This window comes from Asterias amurensis, chromosome 15, assembly GCF_032118995.1.
Source record: "Asterias amurensis chromosome 15, ASM3211899v1".
Taxonomy (NCBI): domain Eukaryota; kingdom Metazoa; phylum Echinodermata; class Asteroidea; order Forcipulatida; family Asteriidae; genus Asterias; species Asterias amurensis.
In genome coordinates, this window is record NC_092662.1 from 2,779,006 (window position 1) to 2,805,699 (window position 26,694).

The 26,694-nt window shown below is 40.1% G+C and overlaps 1 protein-coding gene and 1 long non-coding RNA gene across 4 annotated transcripts in view; one reads left to right on the top strand and one right to left on the bottom strand.

Annotated features, from left to right (window-relative positions):
• Positions 1-25,385, bottom strand: part of LOC139948445 (uncharacterized) — a 38,701-nt gene extending 13,316 nt beyond the window's left edge. For both annotated transcript variants that reach the window (XR_011787446.1, XR_011787445.1), the window contains exon 1: positions 25,102-25,385. This is a non-coding gene — a long non-coding RNA (uncharacterized lncRNA). The remainder of the gene's footprint in view (positions 1-25,101) is intronic.
• On the top strand, positions 7,813-22,878 carry LOC139948287 (uncharacterized). 2 transcript variants are annotated; one of them, XM_071946389.1, is made up of 2 exons: positions 7,813-8,331; positions 16,941-22,878. In XM_071946389.1, the coding sequence occupies exon 2, from the start codon at positions 17,749-17,751 to the stop codon at positions 18,973-18,975; it is 1,227 nt and encodes a 408-aa protein (XP_071802490.1). In that variant the 5' UTR covers positions 7,813-8,331; positions 16,941-17,748; the 3' UTR covers positions 18,976-22,878. The 2 variants fall into 2 exon arrangements, with proteins under 2 accessions (XP_071802490.1, XP_071802491.1); XM_071946390.1 differs by lacking the exon at positions 7,813-8,331 and adding an exon at positions 13,859-13,998.
• Positions 25,386-26,694: the final 1,309 nt, after the last annotated feature.

Here is a 26,694-nt window from a genome sequence, read left to right on the forward strand (position 1 = left end):
AAATACACAACGATTTGTAGAATCTTGACAATGTTGATCAGGTCTATATTCTGCCCTTGCTATAGAACTTTAAATTCACAGATGTTTTGGTCAACCGCAGTATGCATGTACATCTCTGTAATATTAATCATTTCAAAAGCACCATAATTTACATAACAGGTAAGTGACAGCAGCTTTACTATACATCTGACATGTACATCAAATTTATATTATGATCCATAGAGCATGCACGACGTCACATCCGGGGGAGGTCAAGCGTCTCCACAGCCGGGGTCAAACCGAGTTGAAAAACAGTTCGATCGTGTCCCACTTATGATTGAGGTGAATATTGGACACCTATACACTGTGAGCACATCACACACTTCATCATCACGGCGACAATGCCAAGCAAACACTGCCCCAGAATCTCAACAATAAACCCCTTGAAAATACTCTGGAATGCTAGGCTTTTCTGATCTGTTCATCCTTACAGGATTTTTGCCTTAAGGCGCTCAATAGTATTGTGAAAAGAATGTGATGGGGACAAAAATCATCTTTATTGTATACTGGGTACGGGCTCGGAGTGTGGGAGGTTGGTTCAACGAATTATGCAGTAACTTCACACGGCATGATCCAGCAGAATATTGCAGTCTCACATCATGTAAAACACAGAGCAGTCAGGCTCCAACATTTTATAGAGCAAAGACATACTGGTCTCATCTTTTAACCGGTGTTTCCAATTGTTTGCAGTCAAGGTGTCTGTCCTTATACATGAATAACATGTGACTCCTCGCCAGACATAACCTTATGTTTGAGATGATCACAGCTGCTTGTGCGTCATCTATTGTGGGGCACAAATGTCGTGACGTCACACATTGCGTTGTCGGTGAGTGTGACGGGGGTTGATGTCATCAGTGTGTCACTAATTACGAAAATCAGCTGGATTTGTATTTAAAGTGGAAAGTATATCATTTCATATCCAACGGCTGCGAAAATCCACAAATGTTGGTGTGTTCTTGTCAAAACGGGATGCAAAAAGATTGATGCACAGACTCGCTCCAAACTGCGTCGTCAGAAATTAAGTGCGAATATCTACTTATGAAAGAGAAAATAATTATATTGTCAAGATATGTTTTCGTGTGAAGATGTTTGCGAGGATGCCAAGACTATTTGAGGAAAGTCAGAAGTGTCTGCATCAATTCCAAATGAGTAGATTAATTATTTCCATGCTTAGGGTAGGTAGGCGTCAGGTGCTTGGGCCCCGCTCGTGTTAAGTCATCAAGGCAGACATAGACGATCATTCACTTGGGTGGAAAATATAGAGAGAGAGGCTATTTGAGATTTGAGGGTTGTTCAAAAACACCCAGAATGTGTCACAACTAGTTAGGCTTCTTGTTCGTTCAATTATTTGGCGACCTTCACGATGGAAAGGGGTCCGAGGGTTCTAGTCATCGGTGATATTTTGGGGGACGGTGTGAGTTTAGTCGAGGGGAGGCAATTAATATGCATGACATTACCTGAGCTATTGACAGTTTTTTTGTAATGTATCAGAATTATCATACACACGAGCTTTGGAAACCGAGTATACCATGCTTAGGCCTACACACATCGGGTAAAACCAAATTAACTATTGGAAATTGCACCTTATTTTTTGTTTAAGACTGGTGTGACCAATCATTAGCGAGTGTTAAGAATTCTCAAAATGGTTTGATTTCTTTGTTGAATAATCTGCACTCAACTTCTTTTTGAATGTTGATGTTTTTCATTCAATAATTGATCTAATTCTATTGACCATTTTGTTTGCGACTAACTTATTCAAGTAATTGTGATTTTTGAGTGGGGTCTGTTTCGGATGCATGCTTTCGTCAATGGGTGTTTTTTTTTGCAACTTTCTGAAGATATATTCATTCGTATACAAGTTGCTGTGGTGGGGGACTGTCCCTGCTGTTATTAGACGAGTCATCATCACTGGTGATGGACTGCCGATCATGTGACCGACGCGACCTCGACGACGTCCTTGTCACATTCTCTTGCGACGAATACTGCCGCACCCGGTCGATACGCCGTTGTCGCAGCGCGTCATACCGGCGTCTGATGGTGTCGTAGCGGTCCCACTGCCCGTTCCCCTGCTTCCCGTTGGTCCTGGGTTCGATGTCCATGTTGAGTCGCTCCATACTCTGGTAGAGCTGAGGCGATATATGCTTGGACCCCACCATGGTGCCGTCTGACGGAGCCGGTCCGCCGCTTGTTCTCCGATTGCGAGTCATGGCACCAGACCGCATCATGTCGGCTTTGACGAGCTCGTGCTCACGGCTGAGGCTCTCCATCTGGAAGCTTATGACCCCCGTCTCTTGGGCCAGCTCGTTGCGGCGTGTCTCGGTGTCTCTTATAAATCCCTCGGACATCTTCCTGTTGACCTGCTCCTTAGTAGTGTGACCATTACGAAAGTTGTTATTCTGCTGGTCACTGTTGTTCTGAAAGCCATTTTGTTCGGCATTGACCCTGTTTAGAGATTCGGACCGTCTGGGTCCGTTGCCCCTCGATAGTCCGTTAGCATCGACGGGTCCGAGTGAGTTCGTCCGGACCAGGTTTGCTAACCGTCTCTGCTGGGGTGGCACTCCGGTAGCCACGAAGGGTGAACTTCGAGACTCCAGTTCATCAATGCGGAGCTCCAGTTTCTGTTTCTGCAGTTCAAGCTTCTGCATCTGGAGCTGCTCTCTCTTCAACTCGAGAACTTTTAAAGACAGGGCTGTGTTCTCCTCCTCAAGGACTCTCAAATTATCCTGCAATCTTATCCCATCTTTAAGAAGCTGCTCAAATGTCTGTGCAATGAGTGACATCACAGCATCCATTGTACATGTCCCGTTAGAATCAGCATTCAGGCATTTATCAAGCTCGCCTGCCATTTTGTACGTACCAGGGAAGCAAGCTCCATCCCCCATCCCCTCGACACTCGGTGTAGTATTTTCAAATGGGTACACTCTTCTCCCGTTAGCGTAGACCCTCCCACCACAGTCTAGCAGCACCACCAGCTCATCCCTGCCGTCGTTCGCTCCTTCCACACGGTACAACTTGAGGCTGCAGGTGTCCATACTTTTACTGTACACAACCTCGGAGGGTTGGCCGTTGAAAGTGGACGGACCCTGTTCAGTGTGACCATTGCGCCTCGCCTTACCGTGATGGCCACCCATGTTTGATGCTGCAGACGGAACACAAAATCAGACGAGTAGTAAACTCAGCCACACCTGACTACGAAAGTAGTAGAGACTCGATCACAGTTGATTATTCAGTATTTAAAATGTGACCGTGCGCTGCGTGTTAATAAATATATCCACTGCTTAGCCTTCGGGTTGGCCTACGACTCGATCGGGCAAACTCATGACAAGTAAACACGTGTGCGTTGAATCAGCCCCCTCACAGATCCTTCACTGTCACTCTCTCCAAAAAATAGAAATTCCAGTTTCTTCAAGAGATCCTTTCACAAAAGATGTATTTCTTGCTCCAGATAATGAAGAACACTGCTTGTAATTTAAGATCCACACTGCAGTCAGAAATCGAAACGCCAATACTTTCCCTTTTCTTTAGTAGGTAGTTCCTCCTTTCGGTTCAACGTTATTCACTGCATTATGCCGTGCATGATTTATGCACAGCTGACTCCCCGGTTAAACTTATGGCAGCTTACCCGAAGCGCCGTTCATGCAAGTGTGTGCATGGTACTGCATGCTGACACAGGAAATCGTATGCCCCGACCTTGCGTCTCATAATGGCTCATCAGTGCGCATGTTCAGGAAGTGGTTAAGGCAGTTTATCGAGGTTATGGTCTCCTTTCTTTCTAGAGGGCAGTTTCCGTTTCTATCTTTGCTTGGTTTATAAACATTCTCTGTCAGTATTTATGTAAAAATACTAAGCGAAATATTAATGGTAACAGTTTAGTTGTTGACCATTAGAAATGGAAAGTTAATTGGTTATAGGACATGCTACGGTTATTAGTTAATATTAGTAATAGGATTAAAGTTACTATATATTGATAAGTGTTATTTGTTTTGTTTAGATAATTGGTTGAAAACCTTAGCTATACATTTATCCGTTAATGGTTTTAGGGCTAGTATTATTCGGGAGGGGTGACCACAAAATACCCGTGTTTTTGGTGTGTGTTCTTTAAACAAAATGACAAAGATCTCTCGCCATAATGTCAGTATTTTGCCAGTTCCAAATTTAATAAAGTATTTGTTTTGTTTGTTTAGTGGGGTTATTAGTTTGTCCTCAATTTCTGTTTTTCTTTGTTTTGTTTAATTGTTGGCGTAGTTGGTATTTTAACGTTATAAACTACCTATAGATCATAACAGCAAGATTTTGCATATCAAATCAGCGCCGGGCCGTAGTCGGTTTTTTCTTTCACGGGCAGGGGGGCATATTGCCTAATATGGCGAGGAGGGCTGTGCCTTGTTTTCCCCCGAGGGCACTGCATGTGTATGGTATGGGACTGGAGACACTGGTTGAGGGGGGGGGGGGGCTCCGGAACATTGGTGCCACAGGCCCACCGTGTGGGGTGCCATTGATAAACAATCTTCGTGGAACAGTAACAGTACATTATTTTGGGAAATATTTTTTAGCGTTCAAGTTGTACTTTTTAGTGTTATGATTTTCTTTGTCTACCTTCCTGTGTTGTTAACGTGGTTTACATTCTGTATTGTCTTAGAACAAGACGTGTAGGCAAACAAGCTAAACTGTCGCGTGCTTTAATAGGTGGCCTACCTTGTCGTGTTATGATACGGCGGGAAATAGGTCATTTCCCCTCATGAGCAGGAAGCGACGAATCTTTTAGGAAATAATCACCCTCTAAAGTTCTGCGGGTATGGAATCATGTTACTTAAAGGCAGTGGACACTATTGGTAATTACTCAAAATAATTATTAGCATAAAACCTTACTTGGTAACGAGTAATGGGGAGAGGTTGGTAGTATAAAACATTGTGAGAAACGACTCCATATGAAGTGACGTATATTTACGAAAAAAAAAAGTAATTTTCCATGAATTTGATTTCGAGATCTCAGATTTAGAATTTGAGGTCTCGAAATCAAGCATCTGAAAGCACACAACTTCGTGTGACAAGGGTGTTTTTCTTCAAAGTTATCTCGCAACTTCGACCACCAATGAGCTAAAATTTTCACAGGTTTGTTATGTTATGCACATGTTGACACCAAGTTAGACTTGACTCAAGTCCCAATCCCGTGCCATCCCCAGGAAACTACTGTTTTGTGATGCTCTGCATTCCAAAACCTGTTCCGCATTCTCGGGACCACATTTTTGACGGCGAGCGCGCACTATACTGTGTATGCTACGTGTTGTTTTATAGTAAGTTTGGGTATACATGTATGCTTAGGGACCTCTCACACGAGAATGGGACTTGAATCAAGTCTAACACCAAGTGGGAAGACTGGTCTTCGACAATTACCAATAGTGTCCAGTGCCTTTAAAAGTAAAGCTGTGTATTGAGAGCAATTACTTAGAAGAAACTTTATGTAAAAGAAACTATTGATGTTTAAGCCCCATAGGTTAACATCTTGATAACAAGGTACAGCTGTACGGTGATTTCTCCTGGGTGGATAGTTCCTGAAGCTATGTTTCATAATTAAACAAATAAATCATTTTTATCACAAGATGGCGCCCTCACACTTACATGATGCTCTTTTCGAACCCACGGCTTCGGCTCATCACTACGGCATACTAGCATCAATATGAACAGCGCCCTCGTTTGTTCGCGTTGGAAAAATAGGTGCACAAAAACTGTCAGAAGTATTGCCGAATCCGTGGATTTATCTGCAGCGCTTGACAATCGTTCTTTGGAAATAGAACAGTTTAATAAAATGTCTTTGACGAGTACAGCCAGCCGATGTGTATTATAGTAGTAAGAATTTTTTTGCGAATTTTACACGGTGTGACAGATCACCAACATTCGAGAAAATTTTTTAGAAGCAGCTGCGTAATTTTTGTTTAAACGAAAAGAATATCTTATATCCTACAATTGCATTATGCATCAGCGTCCGGGCGGACACGATTGCATATGCAAAACCGTCCGGCGAACATTACTGCAGATGCAATAATGTCCTGCGGATAGTATTGCAAAGAGGACATCATTGCATGCGACACCGGCGCTCAACACAACACCGTTGTAAACGTGTAGCCATAAAATACAAATTTTACAACGGTGTGCGTGTTTACATACTGCTCATCATTCAAACAAATTCTGAGCAAAAGAAACACCCGGTTTTATAACAGACAATTGCGAAAAAGTATTGCTTCAACTGGCTAAAAAGAGGGAAGCGCACCTGAGCACACGCTGTTTTCTATCAGGACAGACTATCGCGAAGGACAGACTTTGTTCATGATTTCCCAGTGGCAGTTAGAACGTACTTGTTAGGGCTCCCTTCCTAAACGAATGGGACTCGCGTTGGATAATAACATACAATACTATTGTAATTAGTAATTGCAGTGGCTGCTTCACTTGCAATGGTTGAATTACACAGTCGAAAAGAGAGAGGGAGAGAGACCCCCCCCCCCCATTCCCTCCAAGGTTGAAAGGAACATGGGTCCTCGACGGGAATATAATCTTTAAAAAAAAACACAAGTGAGTGTTACCCCTTCCCTCGTTTGTACACGTGACATGGAAGTCCTTCTCGTAACTTTTAATATGCTGGCAAGCACACTTTTGTTGCGCTTAGCTACTTTTGTTTTTGCTTTGAGGCAGCTTCAATGAAACTGGGCAAATGAAACACAAAAGTGCAAACACAATGTCATCTGGTAACATCCTTTCTGATTACCAATAATGCGGTTACATTGAGCATGGAGGTAGACAAACCTAGTCATCCTTTTAAAGACAGTGGACACTATTGGTAATTGTCAAAGACTAGTCTTCACAGTTTGTGTATCTCAACATATGCATAAAATAACAAACCTGTGAAAACTTGAGCTCAATCGGTCGTCGAAGTTGCAAGATAGTAATGAAAGAAAAGAACACCCTTGTCACACGAAGTTGTGTGCATTTAGATGGTTGATTTCGAGGCCTCAAGTTCTAAACTTGAGGTCTCGAAATCAAATTCGTGGAAAACTACTTCTTTCTCGAAAACTATGTTACTATAGAGGGAGCTGTTTCTCACAATGTTTCATACTATCAACTTCTCCCCATTACTTGTAATCAAGAAAGGTTTTATGATGAAAACTATTTTGAGTAATTACCAATAGTGTCCACTGCCTTTAAGAGAAAAACACACCATAAAATAGTTATATTATTAAATTCTTGGATATAGTTATGTTCGGTTAGCTACTATACATTCACACAGTAAATTAGCTGCTATGACAGAAGACCTACGTCACTCTTTAACGAGGGATCATTGAATGGGCTTGTTGTCGAGTCTAAGCTCTTGTCATTGAAGGGGGGACTGAAGGCCCGAAGCAACGGCAGAGTAAACAGGGCTATTATACCATTCATCGCTCAGGGCAACCACGGAATTTAAATAATGTTCTAAGCGATCGGTGTAGGAGACTATACGCGGTCTGGCTACTTTGTATAGTCTTGTTTCCATGCTGCTTTGTATCCATATCAGTTACTACTCTGATTCTGGTTGAAGGATAACACAAGTATACGACTGGTGTATACGTGTATGTATATGCGATGAGAAAGGCGCGGCAGGTTATAAAAATTTGCACATGTGTGAGATTGTCCTTTTTTATCTCCTCACCTTGCCGGCGTTGCTTGGGTATATTTACAAAGCAATCGTACGTGACGGGTTGTAAGGGGAAGGTTGCAAGTCCGTAGAAAACATATTCTGCAGATGATAATGTTTGCAGTTTAATTCAAGACTTTCGTAAACAACCCTTAAACACCAACGCTTGGTTTTGTGTTGTTTTCTACTCAATGTGGAGTCACGGACATGGCTTCTAACAAACGGCCGTCTAACAATACTTTTACGTCTGGGTACCACGACAGTAATTGGTTTCGCCGTTTCGCCAAATGACTCGCTACATCATTAACCGAACAGAGGGTTTCTGTTCGCACAATTGGTTGGAAGCTTGGACGCTCGTCTCTTGGTATCAAAAAAAATAATTACATCTCTAATAGTGTCTGTGAAATCGAACCCTTTGTAGTGTCTGTTTTCTCTCTGCGTAGCGTCACCCGATAGCGTCTGTGTGTGCTTTCAGTGAACAGGGACTTTTTTGGCGTATGGTGGTAACTACTTTTTCCCTGGACAGAATTCTGGTTGGCAATCACCAAAGAGGAAGCTAGACCCGCTGGAGCGCAGTTACTGGCAAGCAGTGAAATCACCACAAAACCTAACTCTGTGATTCTAACGTGGTGAGTATTTCAACCAGTAATACTACAAATTAGTTATTCAAAAACTTTCAAATATTTCATGCCGTTCATAATATACTCTCGGAGGAGCCTTCAAACATGGTGCAATTTTATTTGCACATCCTAAAAAGTACTTGAAAAAGGTTTAAAAATGCTTTTAAAATAATATAGTCTTGTTAGTCTGAGCATGGAGGTAGAATCTACCTCAATGGTCTGAGTGACAAGTGGTAGCACTTAAAGACGAGCTTAATTTTCCTGCAAATAGCAACAACTAATTTTTATCAGATGTGAAGGGGACAATAAGCTAAGTACAATACTAAACAGTATAATCATGGAGGTAGAATTAGAGGTATAATGCAGGATAAATGAATCCAATAAAAAAAAACGATAGTCTATCTACTCCTGTGGTAGTGGCCATTTATAATATGCACCGTGGAAAAAGGTTCCTAGACGTCATGATTGCCTACTACAATCATGCCGCCTCACACTTCAAAAGGTACGACTGTACCACTACGTCACACGTGACGTCATGTGATGATTTAGTAGTGATGGAATTTTCCGGTACTAACTATGAATATCAACTAGGAATCATCCAATGTTCCCAACTCCTCAACTATTGATCTGCGGTCACATGACGTTTTGGTGTTAAAACTTTTCAAAAATGTCTTATACTTTTATTGTCTTTTAAGACCACTGTTAAAACAGTGTACAATTCAATTTCATGACAGAGAGACACAACTAAATTTTGGTGGTATAAAAACCGCGTATAAACATTTTAGAATCTGGAATTTTATAGATCACCAATGCCCATCTTCCCTTTAATATACAGTGACAAAATTACACCCTCTGCTCGATCAACTTTGGACCTCTTGGTGACATCATTTGACCTACTTCATGACACTCAACTGGGCTATCTCCCTTAAACAATTAACCCATGATAAAAAAAAGCCGACTCTTCTGTATTGTAAACAACCATGGTAGCCATTCATTGGGCCACAATACACCTGTATTTTTTATAGGGTAATACAATAACCTTTTAACAAATACAGGGTTAGAAAAATGAGACAGGTTGACGAGTGAGCGCTCGTAGAAAAATTAATTGTTTTTTAAAAGGGTTTTAGGCGTCCCACAGTCAGGTGTGTTGAGGGTGTTCTGCAGCTGCTCTGAAGCACTCGTAATTTTATATTCCACCAATTATTACAAGAGGGGAAAGGCACGCGATTTTTGTTTTCATGATTCCCAGAAGTTTGTTCCGGCAGATGTCGATGACAGTCGACAAGTTGTTAACAATATCACTGGTTGGGACTAGCCAAATTACATCTCTTTATTAAACAGGAACAATGTTTATAAGAGGACAGCAAAACATGAGAAACATAAAGTTGAAATTGGATTTGAGACTTAAGAATGTACTCTTTGTAAGCAGAACCTTTATAACGTGCTATTTACAACGATTATAGAGCAAGGGAAAGTCATTGTTCTGTTCAATGATTGACTGTATTTGTATATTTAAGTCGACTTCAGAAGTTGTAAATTGTGAAAAGAAAACTGCAAGGATAACATATACTTCACTTCCATTATATATATGCTTAAGGGTACAGTGTACATCCAAATATTTTCAGAGCAAAATGTTTTTCCAAACCCACAATTCACAAAAAAAATTCCCGAAGACAAACGACCAAGGACCATTGATTCTTTTACTATAGTGAGAAATTATCTTTCTCCAAAACTACGTCACTTCAGAGGGAGTCGTTTCTCACAAAGTTGTATACTATCAGCAGCTCTCCGTTGCCCGTTACCAAGTCAGTTTTTATGCTAAATATACATCTTGACTAATTACACCAAACGTGTCCAGTGCCCTTTTAAGGCATTTGCACAGACGTCTTAAGACCCCCAGTCAATTCGTTAAACACACAGCCCAATATTTGGGCAACAGGATCCTACCACAGGCAAGAACCACTTGTCCTTCATCATGTGGGCAGTGCGAATACAAATAGCATCGCACCATCCCTAAGCCCTAATCCCCCCTGATCCGATTTGACGTGACGGGGGCTTACCCCTTTGTATAGAATACCGGATCCTTGGTACTCGTAAGAATAGGTACGAGCCAGAAATGTGGTTGCATATTTTTGTGTTGCGTTATCATGCTTTTCTGTTTGGACAGATCGTGGTACAACGCTGGCTACACATGTACATGTTTTAACATTATATCTAAATTGACCAAGTATACGCGAGGCTTATCCAAGAAGAAACTAGGGCAAGTTCTTTTGAAAGTTGGGGAAAGTAAATTTCTGTAGTATGAAAATTCATAACTTAAGAGAACTTATAATAACTTGCAAGCCAAGCCGGAGGAAACCTGTATCCAAGGGTGATTGCTGTGTAAAACAGAAACAAACATCTTCCAGGATAATTGGTCTGCGTGCTTTTAAATGCACTCAATCCTCGCACACTGGACCTACGATCAAATGTCCCAAACGAAGGACGAAGCAATCATGGTGAAGCATGGAGGTATTAGGAATGGGTGAAGTGTCTTGCTCAATGACAAAACCAGAACTCGAACCCATTGACACTCTGTTGATCAGAAACCCAGAGCTTGAATCCGGTGCTGTTAAACATGGTATGATATTGCTATAAAACATCACATGTACTACGTTGAAGATGGGCTAATATGTGGGTCATAGGATGTTGAAATATGTTGCTTAAAACCAGAGTTCCAACTTAGTTCAGTGTCATACGCCCAACCCACTTTTTACACGGTTTGCTCAAAATAGCCTAGATCATATTAAATGATCAAACAACTACCCTGGACACTGCCGAGCACCACACCATGTCCACAGACTGCCAATTACATAAGTTTCCACACCTCAAATCAAACTATGGGCTGTATGGACGATTATGTGGAATTTAAAGAGATAAAAACTCTTCCGACTGATAAAGGTGTTTGATTATACAAATATCTGACGTCATCATGTCAAGCAGTCGGAGCCTGTCTCTCTTTGATAGCGAAGGCGTTTTATATGAAGTCGTGTGTGTGTGTGTTGAGAACAGCATATAGCAAACTCGAGTGTCATCGTTTTGCAGTGCAAATTGCTAAATATTTAAAAACACACGAAAAAGAGTATTCTCACATATTTTTACAGTGTAGGGAGAATAATGTTCAATGGCTCCTGAACTGTCTAGCTACCCACTGCTCACTTTGGTACTGGGAGTACCGTCGAGATTTACATGTGTATCTTCAAAGTCCGAGCATCAACCTCGAAAAAAGTCCCTGCACCTCTCGTCAAATAGGACCATTTATTTCACGGTCTATCATCCAACATACCTCAAGTTGTTTTAAAAGTCAACAACCCCCAGGCCACAATTAGGCAAAATATTCTGTATTTAGAATATTTTGAGGCCAACAAAGTATTAACAAGGTCGACGCCCTATTTTCTCCCTTACCACCATCTTGGTCGTGTTCCTCGCATTATGCAATACGGGCAATGAGTACTTCGTTATACTAAAATGGACCAGACTGTTCCTCATTCCACCCTCGGTGTGGTTACATCGAAGTGAATGTGAGAAAATCAAGATGAACATCAATACAGACATCTCTTATTTGCTATAACCAATCTTCCACAAAGCTCAACTGGCTTGGTGTTGACTACTTGGGCGTTAATTATCAACATTCTAACAACTATATACGATCGTTATTATCATTGACAAACGGTAAGACGAATGTGCTGACAAAGAAAGGAATAACAATTCAACAAACGCTCGCATTATCGAAAAATGCCGACAGCAAGTTGTGGCACCGCGGTTTTAATCGATTACATAAACTTATTTCGGTGAAGGACCCTTTTTTGTAGAAAGACTAGTGACAACTGTAAATGCACTGGACACCTTTGGTAGTTGTCAAAGACTAGTCTTCTCACTTAGTGTGTCCCAACATAATTATGCATAAAATGACAAACCTGTGAAAATTTGGGCTCAATTGGTCGTCTAACTTGCAAGAGAATAATGAAAGAAAAAAACACCAATATTCAGTTGGAAATAAAGGGCTCAAGATCTGAAGTCTGTCCCTTTCTTGAGTGAGGAAATTACCTCAACCTAAAAACAATTATACGTTGTTACTTCAGGGGGAGCCGTTACTCACAATGTTTTATACTATCAACAGATCTCCATTATTCGGCAAGTTAGTTTCTATGCTAACAATTTTCTTTGAGTTATTACCAATAGCGTCCAGTGCCTTTAAAGACTACCGACAACTTGATATAAATCAAAATAATCATCAATAGTACGGCAATATTATTGCGAGAGACCGTACGGCGGGGGTTGGACCACCGGGCTGCAGGTGGCTATCTTCCCGGTCTTTTGACTAGATCCATCACGCAGGTTGCCGGACATGACACATTTTTCCGTTCGTTTCTCAAACCAGCCGTCACAGAATTGCCCAATGGAGATTTAAAGCTGTCAATATTGTATTAGAGTTACTGTAGATTAAGGTGAAGGTTTTAATGCTGAATGACAATGGCTTGATCATTAAATATTTACAGATCTAAAAGATACAACGCAGCAAGTGGTTTTTAATAACTGATATTTATTCCTTGAACACATGGCGGATATTTTAGAAGCTTTTCTTTTGTGAAAGCAAAACAAATAGCTATTAGACGAACGATTTGTTATTTGGCATTAATTTTCGTGAATTAATTTATGAACATACTGTTGTCAAACATCGAGGAATGCTTCTGATATTTTGTGTAAGTTGTTTCATTTAATTTATTCTGGTTGTGAAGGACGCGAAAAGCGAACCTAATCACACGAACCACGTAAAATGGAGACAAGACAATGAAGGAAATCATCCCAGGGAAAAACCCACACTGAGGCAGAAACCCAAATCCACATGGAGCACCCGGTGGGATTCGAACTGGGTCACAGAGTGGGAAGGCGAGGAAAGATACAACTAACAAAACTGACTACGCTTTTCACCATAACGAACCCTTTATAACTCCACAGAACAAAATTTATGTAAATGTTTAATGAGCGACCGTGTTTGACAAATAACCGTCATCAGATCTGGCTAGTCTCCTTGACCGTTTGACTTGCTGTCCCGTCCTTCATCACGAATTGTTTTTACTTGAGGGAAAGCAGCATAATATCAACAGACTTGAGGCCTTTGTAAATATTTGGACTAGAAGTCCAAGTAATGTAAGACTATACTTTGTCGTGTCACAGAACCTTGGACGATGGTATCATTTTAATAAAAGTTGTACACGAGAATGTGTTTATGCAGGGACACTGACTCATCAGAACTGTGCGTGTGCAACAATAAGACGCGCTAAAAAATTGCCACCTTTATTTGGTAAAGTTGTTATTTCTTACAGGCACACTGTTCGGTAATTGTCAAAGACCATGATTCTAACTTGGTGATCCTAGCATAACATGCATAATGTATAAACAACAACTCTTTGCAAATTTGGGCTCAAGTGGTCTTCGAAGTTGCAGGAAAAAGAACCCACCCTTGTTGCACAAAGTGTGCTTTCAGATGCTTGAGAAAAGCTTCAGGCCTGAAGTCTACCAGATTCAACGAATTCAGTGAGAAGTTACCTCTTTCTCAGAGACTACGTTACTTTGTAGGGAGTTGTTTCTCACAACGTGTTATCTAAAAACAGCTCTCCGCTGCCTGTATACCAGGTAAGTTTGTATGCTAATCTCCCTCAAATTCTTACATTGGAGTGTTTTCTTGCTCAGTTGCAATATTTCCAGTAGTGTGGACTTTGTTAGGATGAGTTGAAGTCAAGTTAATCAGCCGTGGTATTTTGTTTTAATGAGAACTACACACAACAACAATCCGCAAAGGTACCGTGTACTGTCTTTAGATATCAAACTGATTGGCTTTGGGTATTTTTGATTGCAAGATGATAAGTCCATAGTCTAGTGCATAGTAGTCAGCCATGCGTATAGAACTTCTTTGTGTATCTCTTGACTGGAAACAATGGCATTCAGATTCATTAGCCTGCAGCGCTCGCCTTCAACTCTGTTTTGATTGGCTTGGAGAACCGAAATCGTTAGACTTGTCAAACCGTCTGTGATCGCAGCTGCTTGTCTTTGAATGAAGTTCGAGAGTGGACATTGTGGGAATAAACTCAACCAATGTTGTCACATGTGGACAGTGGTTTTATAGCTCCATGTTTTGGAGTATAAACCTCTGGGAAAACGTTTCTACCCAGCCTTGATTTGAAATAAGGTAAGATTATCTACTCTACGACAGTGAATAAATGCAAGACAGTTCTCTAAGAACAAACTCTACCTGGCAAGTAGATTACCGCAAACTAAATACATATAAGGTAAGATAAGGATTTTAACTTTGCATGTCATAAATAACCCAGCCAGATGTCTCATTGTTTAGAAGATTGTTTTATAGCTCCATGGTTTTATATAAGAAGTCGTAAATCTTGGAATATCAAATTATAAAAAAAAACGTTTAAACGTTAAAAAAAAACGTTTCAGAGTTGTGATAAAAGGAGGATTGGCAACTTTGCATGGTGGGAGTACAATCATAAAGCAAGGACTTGCTATGGTACATTTTGCGGTGTCGGACAACATTTAAATCTGTTTTGTGGGTAGTGGTGGTTCTGAGAAGAAGTGTAGGCTATGAGACTGAGAAACTGGTGGTTTGACCAGGCTGAAAATCACATGTACTTCCAACCAGCATTTGTCTTATCACTTTCCATACTTCAATCATGTCAACATTGTTTGCGTTGTATACGAAATTCGAATCACCTTTAAGTAAGAATATAACATATACATAGGTTGTGGTTAGTTACACCATGGAGGAAGACATTTCTACCTCCATGGTTACACCAATAGAAAGATCACTGACAAAAACAACAATGAAAGTTGTGATACATTGTTGTTGTGTGTTGTTGTTGCTGCCTGCTGATGTTGTTTTTGTTTACGCAAAGAGTTGCCGGAGATGTAAATAATCTTGTGTTGAACCATTCATATACAAACTTGTTTGTTTGGGAGTGTGTTTTGGTATTTGTTGTGGTGTTTGTTTGTGTTTCACTGAACATCAGCTTTCAAGCGTTAGTCCTGTCGCATCTGCGCTTTTTTACTATTGACGGAATGGGTCTTTAAGTCATTAACTTGCGATTAAAACACCACCGTGCTCAAAGCAGGTCTAGTTTCGACAGTCCAAGTAATGGGTCCAAACTCTTTTAACAAGAGCAGATCACTGTACATGTATAGTTCCTTCCCGCTGTGGTATAACCATAGTTCATTCTCTATGGTATAACCATTCAGCTAGTGCCTACATTGCCCCCTCTTGTACGTGCCGACTATCCTCGGCTTACAAACTCGTTTTTAAGCCTGTAATTACTCCAATTACTACTATGCCCCACCCATCAGTTCTGGGTATAATTCGTTGCTCCTCTATATATTATTTGGTGCACTCTCAAAAGTACCAATTTCGATCTGCAAGTTCTCTTTACGTAAGGTTCTAAAAGCAGTTGATTTTACCAGTAGTTTGAAATGTGTAGTTTTGTACAATAAAGTAGCTTGAATAAAACTCCTCATCCGGGGGGGGGGGGAAGTGGACGAACTTTCTACATCATAATGATCGTGAATGTGACAGTATAGGCCCATTTGAGCTGGAAATACTTATCTGGGGATGGTACTGGTATGAACTTTGTAATCAGTAAAGGTCTCATAAAAATAAATTAATCACATTTTTGGAGGACCTGTGTCTATTAAAAAAAAACAGTAACAATGCAGGTATTTGATAAGGATTTGTCTGGTGCAGGCAAGTGGCTGTATCCCTACATGAACTCTCAACCACTTAAACTGCACGCGTGTGCCCTCCCTCCGAAATCAAATGGAGAGGGGCTTTCCAGGCATGTTTAGTGTTTTTACCATGACAGTCCCTTTAATCTTGTCAATATGACATTTTGTAAAATATATCTCCTTCATTATCAAGGTACGAGAATAAGAGATGTTAAATTTGCATCGGGGTTAAAGAATATGAATTTTGGGTTTTTACCCATACACTGATGTGTGTTAGCACTGTACACTCAGTACTTTCCCGAGTCCTGTGAAAAAAATATCACAGGCATGTTACTCGGGTGGGATTCGAAACCACGACCCTTGCAATTGGGCATGTTTATTTTTCTTAACCGGTTGTATGTGTTAAGTTATTCACACAGCCAATTGGTTTGTTTAGCATGGTTTAGCAGTTAACTTTTGATGAGTCCGTTTTCCACGTACCGCCATTAACAAAACCCCAGTCACAATAGAGACGTACTACGTCACTGTTGCGCGTTAAAGCACCATTCGATACCACACAATAGAAAGAAATGGGCCATAGCAAATCCTATCGACAGGATACAAATTCACGAAAGGACTATTGTCAGTTTCGTAACCCTGTGTTGACTGGAGGCTCAATACTGCATACCCCATTGATTAGCGTATCCTGGTATGGATCCTGCCACTTCACATAAAGCTTGCAGCAAATCTTGGCTTAGATTCTTCTTGATTCTACTTCTTAATTGATTGGATGTTTGTCTTGCAAACCAAAGAGAAATAATTTATAAACTTGAAAGATAAATGCTACTACGTTTTCTTCCCTGTTTGTATAGGCTTAACAGAAGACCGGGACAACCACACGTACCCGTCAACATCACGGAGGTGTTTCGTACGGCACTCGTCAAGCTAGACAGGTGCGGTGGAACTTTCTCCTCCGGAAGACATTATCAAAGGACAGACAGGAAGGAAAGAGGAGGAGCTGTGTTATTAAGAGCATGGAGGAAGCCGCTACAAAATGCACAATGGATTGTGATCGCGCAGGATTCAACCGAAACTTGTAGCTGACAACCGTTTATTGACACATGTTTGCACACTGTGAGTAGTTCACATCACACGGCATCGAAAGACTGCCAACCAAACAATAGTCATACCAACTTATGAACCAATTTATTTGATAATCCACCGACCTATTTTGGTAGTCCTGGGCGAACTTTAACACTCGCTCATGATCGAGCGTTTACCTGTCATACACGCTGCCATAGCAGCTGTACATTGTGCCGGTTCTTGTTTGCTCTGCCACTCTTAATCTGATGAACACGAATCTGCCCAGACTCTGGTATTTCGCACTGGAACATTCAAATTAGGACACTGACTGTCTGAACCGTGGTCTGAACACAGTGTAAGGGAACTCAGTGTGCATTCACTCTTACCATAGAGAAGGTACCACGCCAACCTTGGATATTTTATTTAGTTGTCACTTTGAAAGTTGTGACCGGACAGAACATTATGACATGGTTTTTTGATATCACAACGAAAAGGAGACCACGTACGTGTACTGAGTGAGATAAGCTACTGGACAACACTGTTAAACTTGTGTGTTTATCTATAATCTGCAGTTACTTGAATCTGTTTGTTGTCAAGATGAGCAGGTACTCTCGCATGGACATCGGACTGACTGTCAAGGAAGACAGGGCCCTTCAGAGGAACTCGTTCGCCCGTCGACATCTTGACGCCAACTTGGAGGTACAGCAGAGCATGGAGAAGATGCACCTTCAGACGATTCGAAACGAGAAGATGAAGCTGCAGCGAGAGTTGGAAAAGATGCGAGGTCGAGGCAGAGGAAACCAGCGGATACTCGGGAGGAGGCACACGGCGTCGATGAGCAGCAACACGGCGAGACTCACACAGCTACGATTGAATAAAGATCCGAATGAGAGATTCAAAGGGCAAGGGCAGTCCTTCAACGGGGGGAACCGATCGCTTAAAATTTCCGGGAGAGCGACGTCACCTACTCCCGGTGCGACCGGAGAGCCCAACACGGCCAGAGCACCCATGGAAGCAGTCGGTCGCGGCCGGCACCACACCGTTGAGTTGCCGTCGATTATCCCAGGAGGACGCAGCCCACGAAGCGGTTATCACAACCGGCAGGAGCCGGGCGGTGAGGATTACATTCGCGAGCAACATATGCTGGAGCACAAGAGAAACCTGAACAAGAAGCAGGAGGAGCTCCAAGCAAGGATGGAGAAGTTTGGCGACGACTTGGGGCAGAAACACCGCGACACTACTACCAATGGTGAGACTCGACGCTCCCCGTCCGAGCGTAGTGACACTAAAAGTGACGATGGTATCACCGTCAGCTCTGATCCCAGCGCTAGCTTTCCGCCATCTCAACCGCATAGCACCGATACTCCGCTCAGCTCCAGACAAAGAAGTAACTCCTTCTCTGAATACGATCTGAAATCAGTAAAGAACTCCATCACGAAGAGATTGGTTGGCGATGAGAAAACCCCCACCGACCCCACCGATGCATCCACCACAGAGAGCCCTCAATTCAACCGCACCACATCAACAGTATCATCTGTGACTGGAAATGCCAAACTCCGCAAGAAGAAAACCTCGGTGGGTAGCGACTCCAAACAGAAAGGAATCCCACTGAACTTTGACATGGTGTTCGACCAAGACACTTACGCACCTGACGGTAGCTTGCGTACGATGCACATGCTACCGGACCCCATGGAGACCTTTGAGGAGGCAAAGAAGGCCCGGTACCTGCGCTGGAGAGGACCAAAAGAAGACGATATCGAGCTCACGGTGAATCAGATTTTTGGTAAAGCTGAGAGCTCGCTCACACGGAAGGACAGTGTGTAATATCTACTCTGCAGGATGGAACACTTACGCAGCAGCGGAAACTAAAATATGAAATATTGACAGTTTTTATCACTGCAAAAGAACAAAAACACTACATACAGTATTGGTGTGTATCCCTACTAGATTGTGGTCAGTTGAAATAACACTAACGTAGTCATCATTTTGTTTTATACGAATAGTTTAAACTAGACCAGAATGAGGCTGTGTGACGAACTGCGCCCGTCTCATAATGCAGAGCGGATTTAAGATCAAATTGAGTTTTGTGATGCACTCATTTTCTAAAAGATAGCGTCCTCGTGAAAGTTTAAAAATAGTTAAAACCTCGCCACAAAATGGAGTAGAACTTCATTTTATTTGATGCTCTTTCTGAACGAAATTTTGAAACAGGATGTCATCGAAAAACACATGCAGAGGGGTGTGTACACTTCAAAGAGGAATTATTGTGGAAGGTTCAAAGCAAAATTTTGCAAAAAAATGTACAGACCTTTATTTGTAATCTGACGTCATCGAAAGTGTTTGGATTTTGACAAAGAATGGCAGTTAAAAAGCATCCAAACACATTGGTACGTTATTGGAATCATGTTTCCTGTCTGATGGAAAATGAGTTGGTAGAAAACTTAATACATTTGAGCAAGCTGGGAAACATTCCACCAGTGTCATAAGCTTTTTTTTAAAGACACTGGACACTATTGGTAATTGTCAAAGACCCGTCTTATCACTTGGTGTATCTCAACATATGCATAAAATAACAAACCTGTGAGAATTTTAGCTCGATTGGTCGTCGTAGTTGCGAGATAACTATGAAAGAAAAAACACCCTTGTGACACGAAATTATTGTGTGCTTTCTGATGCTTGATTTCGAGACCTCAAATTCTAAATCTGAGGTCTCGAAATCAAATTTATGGAAAATTACTTCTGTCTCGGAAACCACGTCACTTCAGAGGGAGCCGTTTCTCACAATGTTTTCTATACTTATTTTGAGTAATTACCAATAGTGTCCACTGCCTTTAAGCTTATAATTTCAAAAATCAACCGAGGCTTGGAGAAAAAACATTGAGTGCTTCAAACTAATGGAAACTTTGTGTATATTTTTGCTCTAAAAATGTTTGTATATAGTTTTGTTTTTACCAGTACACGTGTCAGCGCAACGTTAGGTATGAATTTGTTTTTTTAATTTGTTGTAAATGTTTTTGGAATATGATAATGTTGTATAAATGGGTTTTTTAAATAGATGGCCTTAGCTTTCGATCCAAACCGGACCTTCTTCAGAGGCATAAAACAAGTACAAACAAATACATATGGTGTTTTGGGTATATATTGAACGTGTCCAACTCCGAACGCATCTAAGTAATAGAATGGACGTGAAATATAATTAATGTATTTCGAACTGGAAGATCGGTTTCTGCATTATTGCAGGATAAGGTGAGGTGGAACCTTTGCCAACAAATAATATTTCAAAACACGATATTATTTAAAGGCAGTTGGCACTATCGGTAATTACTGAAAATAATTATTAGCATAAAACCTTACTTGGTAACGAGTAATAGGGAGAGGTTGGTAGTTTTCGAGAAAGAAGTAATTTTCCACGAATTTTAATTTCGAGACCTCAAGTTTAGAACTTGAGGTCTCGAAATCGACCATCTGAAAGCACGCAACTACGTGTGACAGGGCTGTGTTTTTTCTTCAATTATTATTTCGCAACCTCGACGACCACTTGAGCTCAAATTTTCACAGGTTTGTTATTTTATGCACATGTTTAGATACACCAAGTGAAAAGACTGGTCTTTGACAATTACCAATAGTGTCTATTGTCTTTAAAGACTAAATTATCAAAAAGCCAATTTCAAAACGACCGCAGGTCCCTTCACCTGAGTTAATGTATTGAATTACGTTAGCCTAAATATAAGCTCTGAAGCCAAAGAACGGGTAGAAGTTTATTTAGCATTGGGTCGTGTATGGTTGTGTTCCAGACTTCCACAGCTTTTGAACTTGAGCCCTACCCTCCACAAGCCCCCTTCTGAAACAATGAGGTTATAGGAACATCAGAAGTACCTTATAAGCCCATAGTTTATTGTTATTTAATGATCGTGTAGAGATTTTTACAGTAAAATTCTCAACATTTGATGTTGTATAAACTTGTACTTTGATCAGGGTTAGTTGGGTCATGGTGGATGTGCCGAATATCCGTGTCAATCTTCACCAGGAATACAAGTTGTGTTTGTTTTGTCTTACATAAACATTTTTATGTTTTTTATTATGTTTTTTATTATAACTGGCGGGAAAACGATCAGTGGTTGTCATCCCGCATACAATAACAGTCAGCTATGTCAGAGGTGTTCAATCAAAAGAAATGCTATCAATATCAACTATAGCTGGAGAGTCAATCAAATTTGATGGCATTTATCTTAAAGACACTGGACACTTTTGCTAATTGTCAAAGACCGTTCTTCTCAGTTTGTGTATCTTAACATTATGCATAAAATAACAAACCTGTGAAAACTTGAACTAAACTAGATTTGTGCCAAACGAACTGTTCAAAAACCAAAGTTATATTTTGCCTCTAAACCAAAGATCTGTATTCGATTTCAATTAAGCTCACAGAAAAAAAAATGTTATTAATAATTAATGTACCTTAACTGTTCTCATAAATGTTTGCTTTCAAGATTAAATAATGCTTGACGAGGATCAACAAGAATTTGAACCGACAATTTTCTATGTCATATTTGTTTTTATTCCACACTTTAGGGTACTTTGGACAACACATTTTGTGTACTTTATGATAATTATTCCTGAAAAAAATGTTGTCTCTCTTTTTCGTGCGCTTAATTAGCTTTATGGAATTGTCTGGATTTGTGCCCTGTGGTCGATTTCACAAAGAGTTAAGACTAGACCTAACTTAGGACTGGTCCTAGGAGATATACAAATTGCATGGATAGTCCTAAGTTAAGACGAGTAAACGGTCCTAACTCGAGATAAGACTAGTCCTAACTCTTTGTGAAATCCACCCCTGGTTGACTCTGTTAGGGATTCCAAGGGGGTGGGATAGGGGGCAGAAATATGTCTTGGGTCAGTGTGGGTTGGCGTAGAAGACCACCAGGGTCAGTAATGCATATTAGTGACTGGGACTCGGGTCATGTTAACCCGTATAAAGGGTCAATATAGACCAGAAAAAAAATCTAATATGAACTCTTTGGAGATTGACCACACCACCGTAAGAATGTTCATCAGTATTCGAAGCATAGGTCTTAATTTAAAATGCAATAAGACATGCAGGGTCAGTAACGCATGAAGTGACTGGGATCTAAGCTGGGACTCCGGGTCATGACCCGTATAAAGGGTCAATATGCACCAGGAAAAAAAGTAATATGGTCTATGAAGATTGACCACACCACCGATCCGTTAGAATGTTCATCAGTATTCGAAGCATAGGTCTTAATTTAAAATGCAACAAGCCATGCATGTAGGCCTATTGCATACCAACATGGAGCTCGACCTTATGGGTCTATATGTTTTGCATTATTATTAGATTGGCAAGTTAAGCGTACGCACGCGACTTTCAAATCCACCTCAACTAACCCCACTTTATTCATTAATTTCCCCCAAACACTTAAGAGCTGCACGGACTTCCAAAGTGTGTTTGCGGTTAATTTATTGCGTGGCAAGAATACACAGTCATTCTTCTTGAATGTGTGAATGACATACGATAATGGATGATGACAGTAGTACTGTATGTTAGAAACAAGTTCAAAACATTACAAATTATGGGGGTTTGTTAAGGGGGAAAACACTACTTTTTACAACTGTGTTTTTGTTGTTTTCGAAACATTTTACATTCCTTCGGGAGAGTCTGAACATTGTTCTTAAAGTTTGCATGTGTGCTTAAAAGCCAAAACAAAATCAATAAATAGCTTTACTACAAACAAAAAGTCTACTAAAATGTAAAATAAAACATTTTTTATATAAACAAAAAACACGTAAGGGATAAAAATATAAAGAATTGTCAAAAAAAAACTACATGAATAGGCCTAATTTACAGATACACATTGACGACTATGAAAAAGAAAAAAAATACCACACAGGACGGATTAGCCGGCTTTGGAACTTTGTAACGACACGCTGCATAAACATGTTTTTAATTAGAAGAGTTAATAATAAATCATCAAAAAAGTATCACGACTTTGCTGTTCGTGCTACTTATGTAAACCCTCAATCATTGATTGGCTGCCATGGTTTGTTCCTTTGAAAGTGTTTTTCTTTATACAAATAATATTTACACATGTACATTTATGACAAACAAGTTGAATACACTGTGATATAGAAATAATATCGTACAGTCGCTGACTTCATACAATAGTGATCCTGGTTCAACGACATCATTACAACGGATGCACGTTTGGTATTATGGTAACAACAAAATATTATGCACTCTATCAATAGCACTAGAAATCCATTTATAAACCAATACATGTACAATGGGTTTCCCCTAAAATATCACGTCGGGGCGGGGGGGGGGGGGTGATCATTGTGAATACAATAAGAACATGTATTTTGCAGTATGCAACTTGCTGCAAGTTATATATCATGCCACGAAGCTGTTTTATATCCTTCAGATGCAATTTTGTTACACCAACATCGTTGGTAGGTGATACCTGTAAAATATGGGACACAAATGGTTGTCGCCCACACAAAATATTATACAAATTTTTTCTACCGTTTTGACATTAATAATGTCAAGGTACTTCAATATTATTTAGCATCTCTAATCGTGCACATCATTGCGAACCTGCTATTTTTGCTAAACAATGGCCGCCTACAGCAGTTTCACCTTCAGAAAATCTTGGCATTATATGAAGTAACCATAGTGACGCTTTTGACAATAGAGCTCGTTACTGTTGGCAACTGTTGAGCATGTACGCCTATCCTTGTGGATACATTGATCAATACATTACTTTAAAGGAACACGTTGCCTTGGATCGGACGAGTTGGTCTATAAAAAGTGTTTGAAACCGTTTGTTATGAAATGCATATGGTTAGAAAGATGTTTTAAAAGTAGAATATAATGATCCACACAAGTATCACTCAAAATTGCACGGTTTTCCTTTTACGTCACGTACTAACACGGTCGGCCATTTATGGGAGTCAAAAATTTGACTCCCATAAATGGCCGACCGTGTTAGTCGACGAGGTAAAAGGAAAACCGTGCAATTTTGAGTGATACTTGTGTGGATCATTATATTCTACTTTTAAAACGTCTTTCTAACCATATGCATTTCATAACAAACGGTTTCAAACGCTTTTAAAAGACCAACTCGACCGATCCAAGGCAACGTGTTCCTTTAACAAAAAATTCTGTACAGACTCAAGTGCATTGTGCAGGAACATGGTGGTCAAAAACCTAATCTTTTGCCAATTTTAATTCTACTGCACTGACGAAAACTAACAACTATGTCGCTTCATTTTCGAGTTCTCTCTATCTTTTTGTTGTTGGTTCGAGCTACCTAAATAAATTTACATGGATTGTTGAGATGTGATATTTTTCAGACCCATCAAGTTGAATACTGCCCTCTTGTGGTTTGCATTGAAGAGACAGGTGCTTTCTAAAACTGAACGTGGCAAAGCATCATATTAATTAGTGACCTAATTGAGAACCACTGTCAATTTTTTAGAAGTTTTTTTTTAAGACTATGAAGAAAGTGCAAATTAAGACAATTGGGGAGGAAAACCCTTATACAGTGAAAACCCAACAGTCAGGGAAGGACTGAACACCCAAATCCACTCATGCTTAGCTCAGTCCAGTGAACAGGAGTCCACAGAGGTGAAAGGTATGGACAGAAATCACTGAGCAAATGGCCAACTGGCCAACCTGACTACGTTAACACATTAAACTGAATTCATAAATACCTCAAACAGTTTATTCCCATTGATGAAGAGCGCGCGGCGAGGGCCTTCATCACACAGCAATTCGACCCTGCGAGCATTCCGACATTCAGGTTTTGTTACAATTTGCAAATAATTTTGTGACTTTGCTGCTGTGTTGGTCAAGGCTCAAGCCGCGGGGGTAAATACACTTTTTGTTTACCCACTATTCGTGTCAAGTGAAAACGTAAAACAGTATAAAACAATTACCTTGTATCCTAAGAATATGAGTGAAGCCTAGCTCACATGGAAGGACGTCGGACTCCATTGCACTGTCAGGGGCATTCTCTCATCATCATCATGTACCACGCCTACACCGCGGCGTGAGGTCATGTCATGAAGGGGTGGTAGCAACGTTGCACATCCACTCAAGCTGGAGCTGAAATGCTGCCTCTTCCACAAAAATAAAACTACATGGTTGTACCATTTGAAGAGGCTCGTCAAATTTGTCAATCCTACAGAGACGTTTTATCAGTAGAATACATGTTCCTGGATCTTCGGGCATGTGGCAGACGGCACTCAAATTTCCCCGGGTTTTGTTTTTATCGATCGCGCCCCTTTTCATTTCATTTGTTACCAGTAAAAGAAATGTATTGACCTGAGCACCAGACTAACTGATACTGGCTCGCTCAGTCACTTTTGATTCAGTTATTGATAAATCACGCTTTTCTTAATTTTTACTCGACTCTTTAAAACTTTGTAATTAATTGTGAATTGGTTTGATATATATTTTGTGAGAAATTACTATCGAATTTTTATTTTATAGATTTTCTCATAATTTCAAATTGAACTCTTTTTTTACAGAACATTTTAACTTAAATTCGCCTAGTTTGAGTGTGTGCAAAAAACACCTATATTTTACCATTTTTCTACTTGTTTTCTTTCAGGTAGAAAAATATCTTAGGCACGAATTTTTAATAATAAAGTTCGTTTATCGATTTTTTAAATGATTTTACCTATATCCATGGTAAAACAAAACAAGCAACTAGTGGAAATTTCTATGGACAAAATAAACAGTGCAGTGACAAAGAGGAACTAAAGATTTAAAATAACATTTATTTCAAAAAGGAAGTTAAAATGTATATTTATACAACTGAGATGTATTAAGTAAGAGTAATTATGTGTAATGTTATACTGCAATTCACTTTTACATATTACACTAAAGGGAAACGCAGCCATCGGATTTGGTTGATCAGCTTACAATTCTGTCATCTTTTTACATTATTTGTGCACCCTTCATCTCAACACAATTTGAGAATCTTTCAAATACATGGTTGTTGTGTAGAAAAGGTAGTCTGTAATCTAACAAAAAATTGTTTGTTTTGACTCATGCAAATTTCATTAACTTTTTCAATGAAATATTTTATCCCATCTTAAAAATAACCTCTTCAAATTTGTTATTTAATATTTTAAGTAACAAGTTTAATATATTAAGCAAAAAAACCATATATATTTTACATGCAGGTATTTTAAGTGGGAACACAAGTTACAAGATAATTCATAAAATATAATATTTAAAGACCACTTTGGGCATCCCACCTTCATAGAAACAATTGAAATGAAAGTTCAAAGGTCATTTGCAACAAAACAAAACTGAACAAATGATGACTGGGAACAGGGGTGGATTTCACAAAGAATAGTCGGTTCGGGATTTAGGTCGAGTTACTCTTCCTAACTTAGGAGTCCTAAGTTAGGACTAGCCTTAAAGACACTGGACACTATTGGTAATTGTAAAAGACCAGTCTTCCCACTTGGTGTATCTCAACACATGCATAAAGTAACAACCTTTGAAAATTTGAGCTC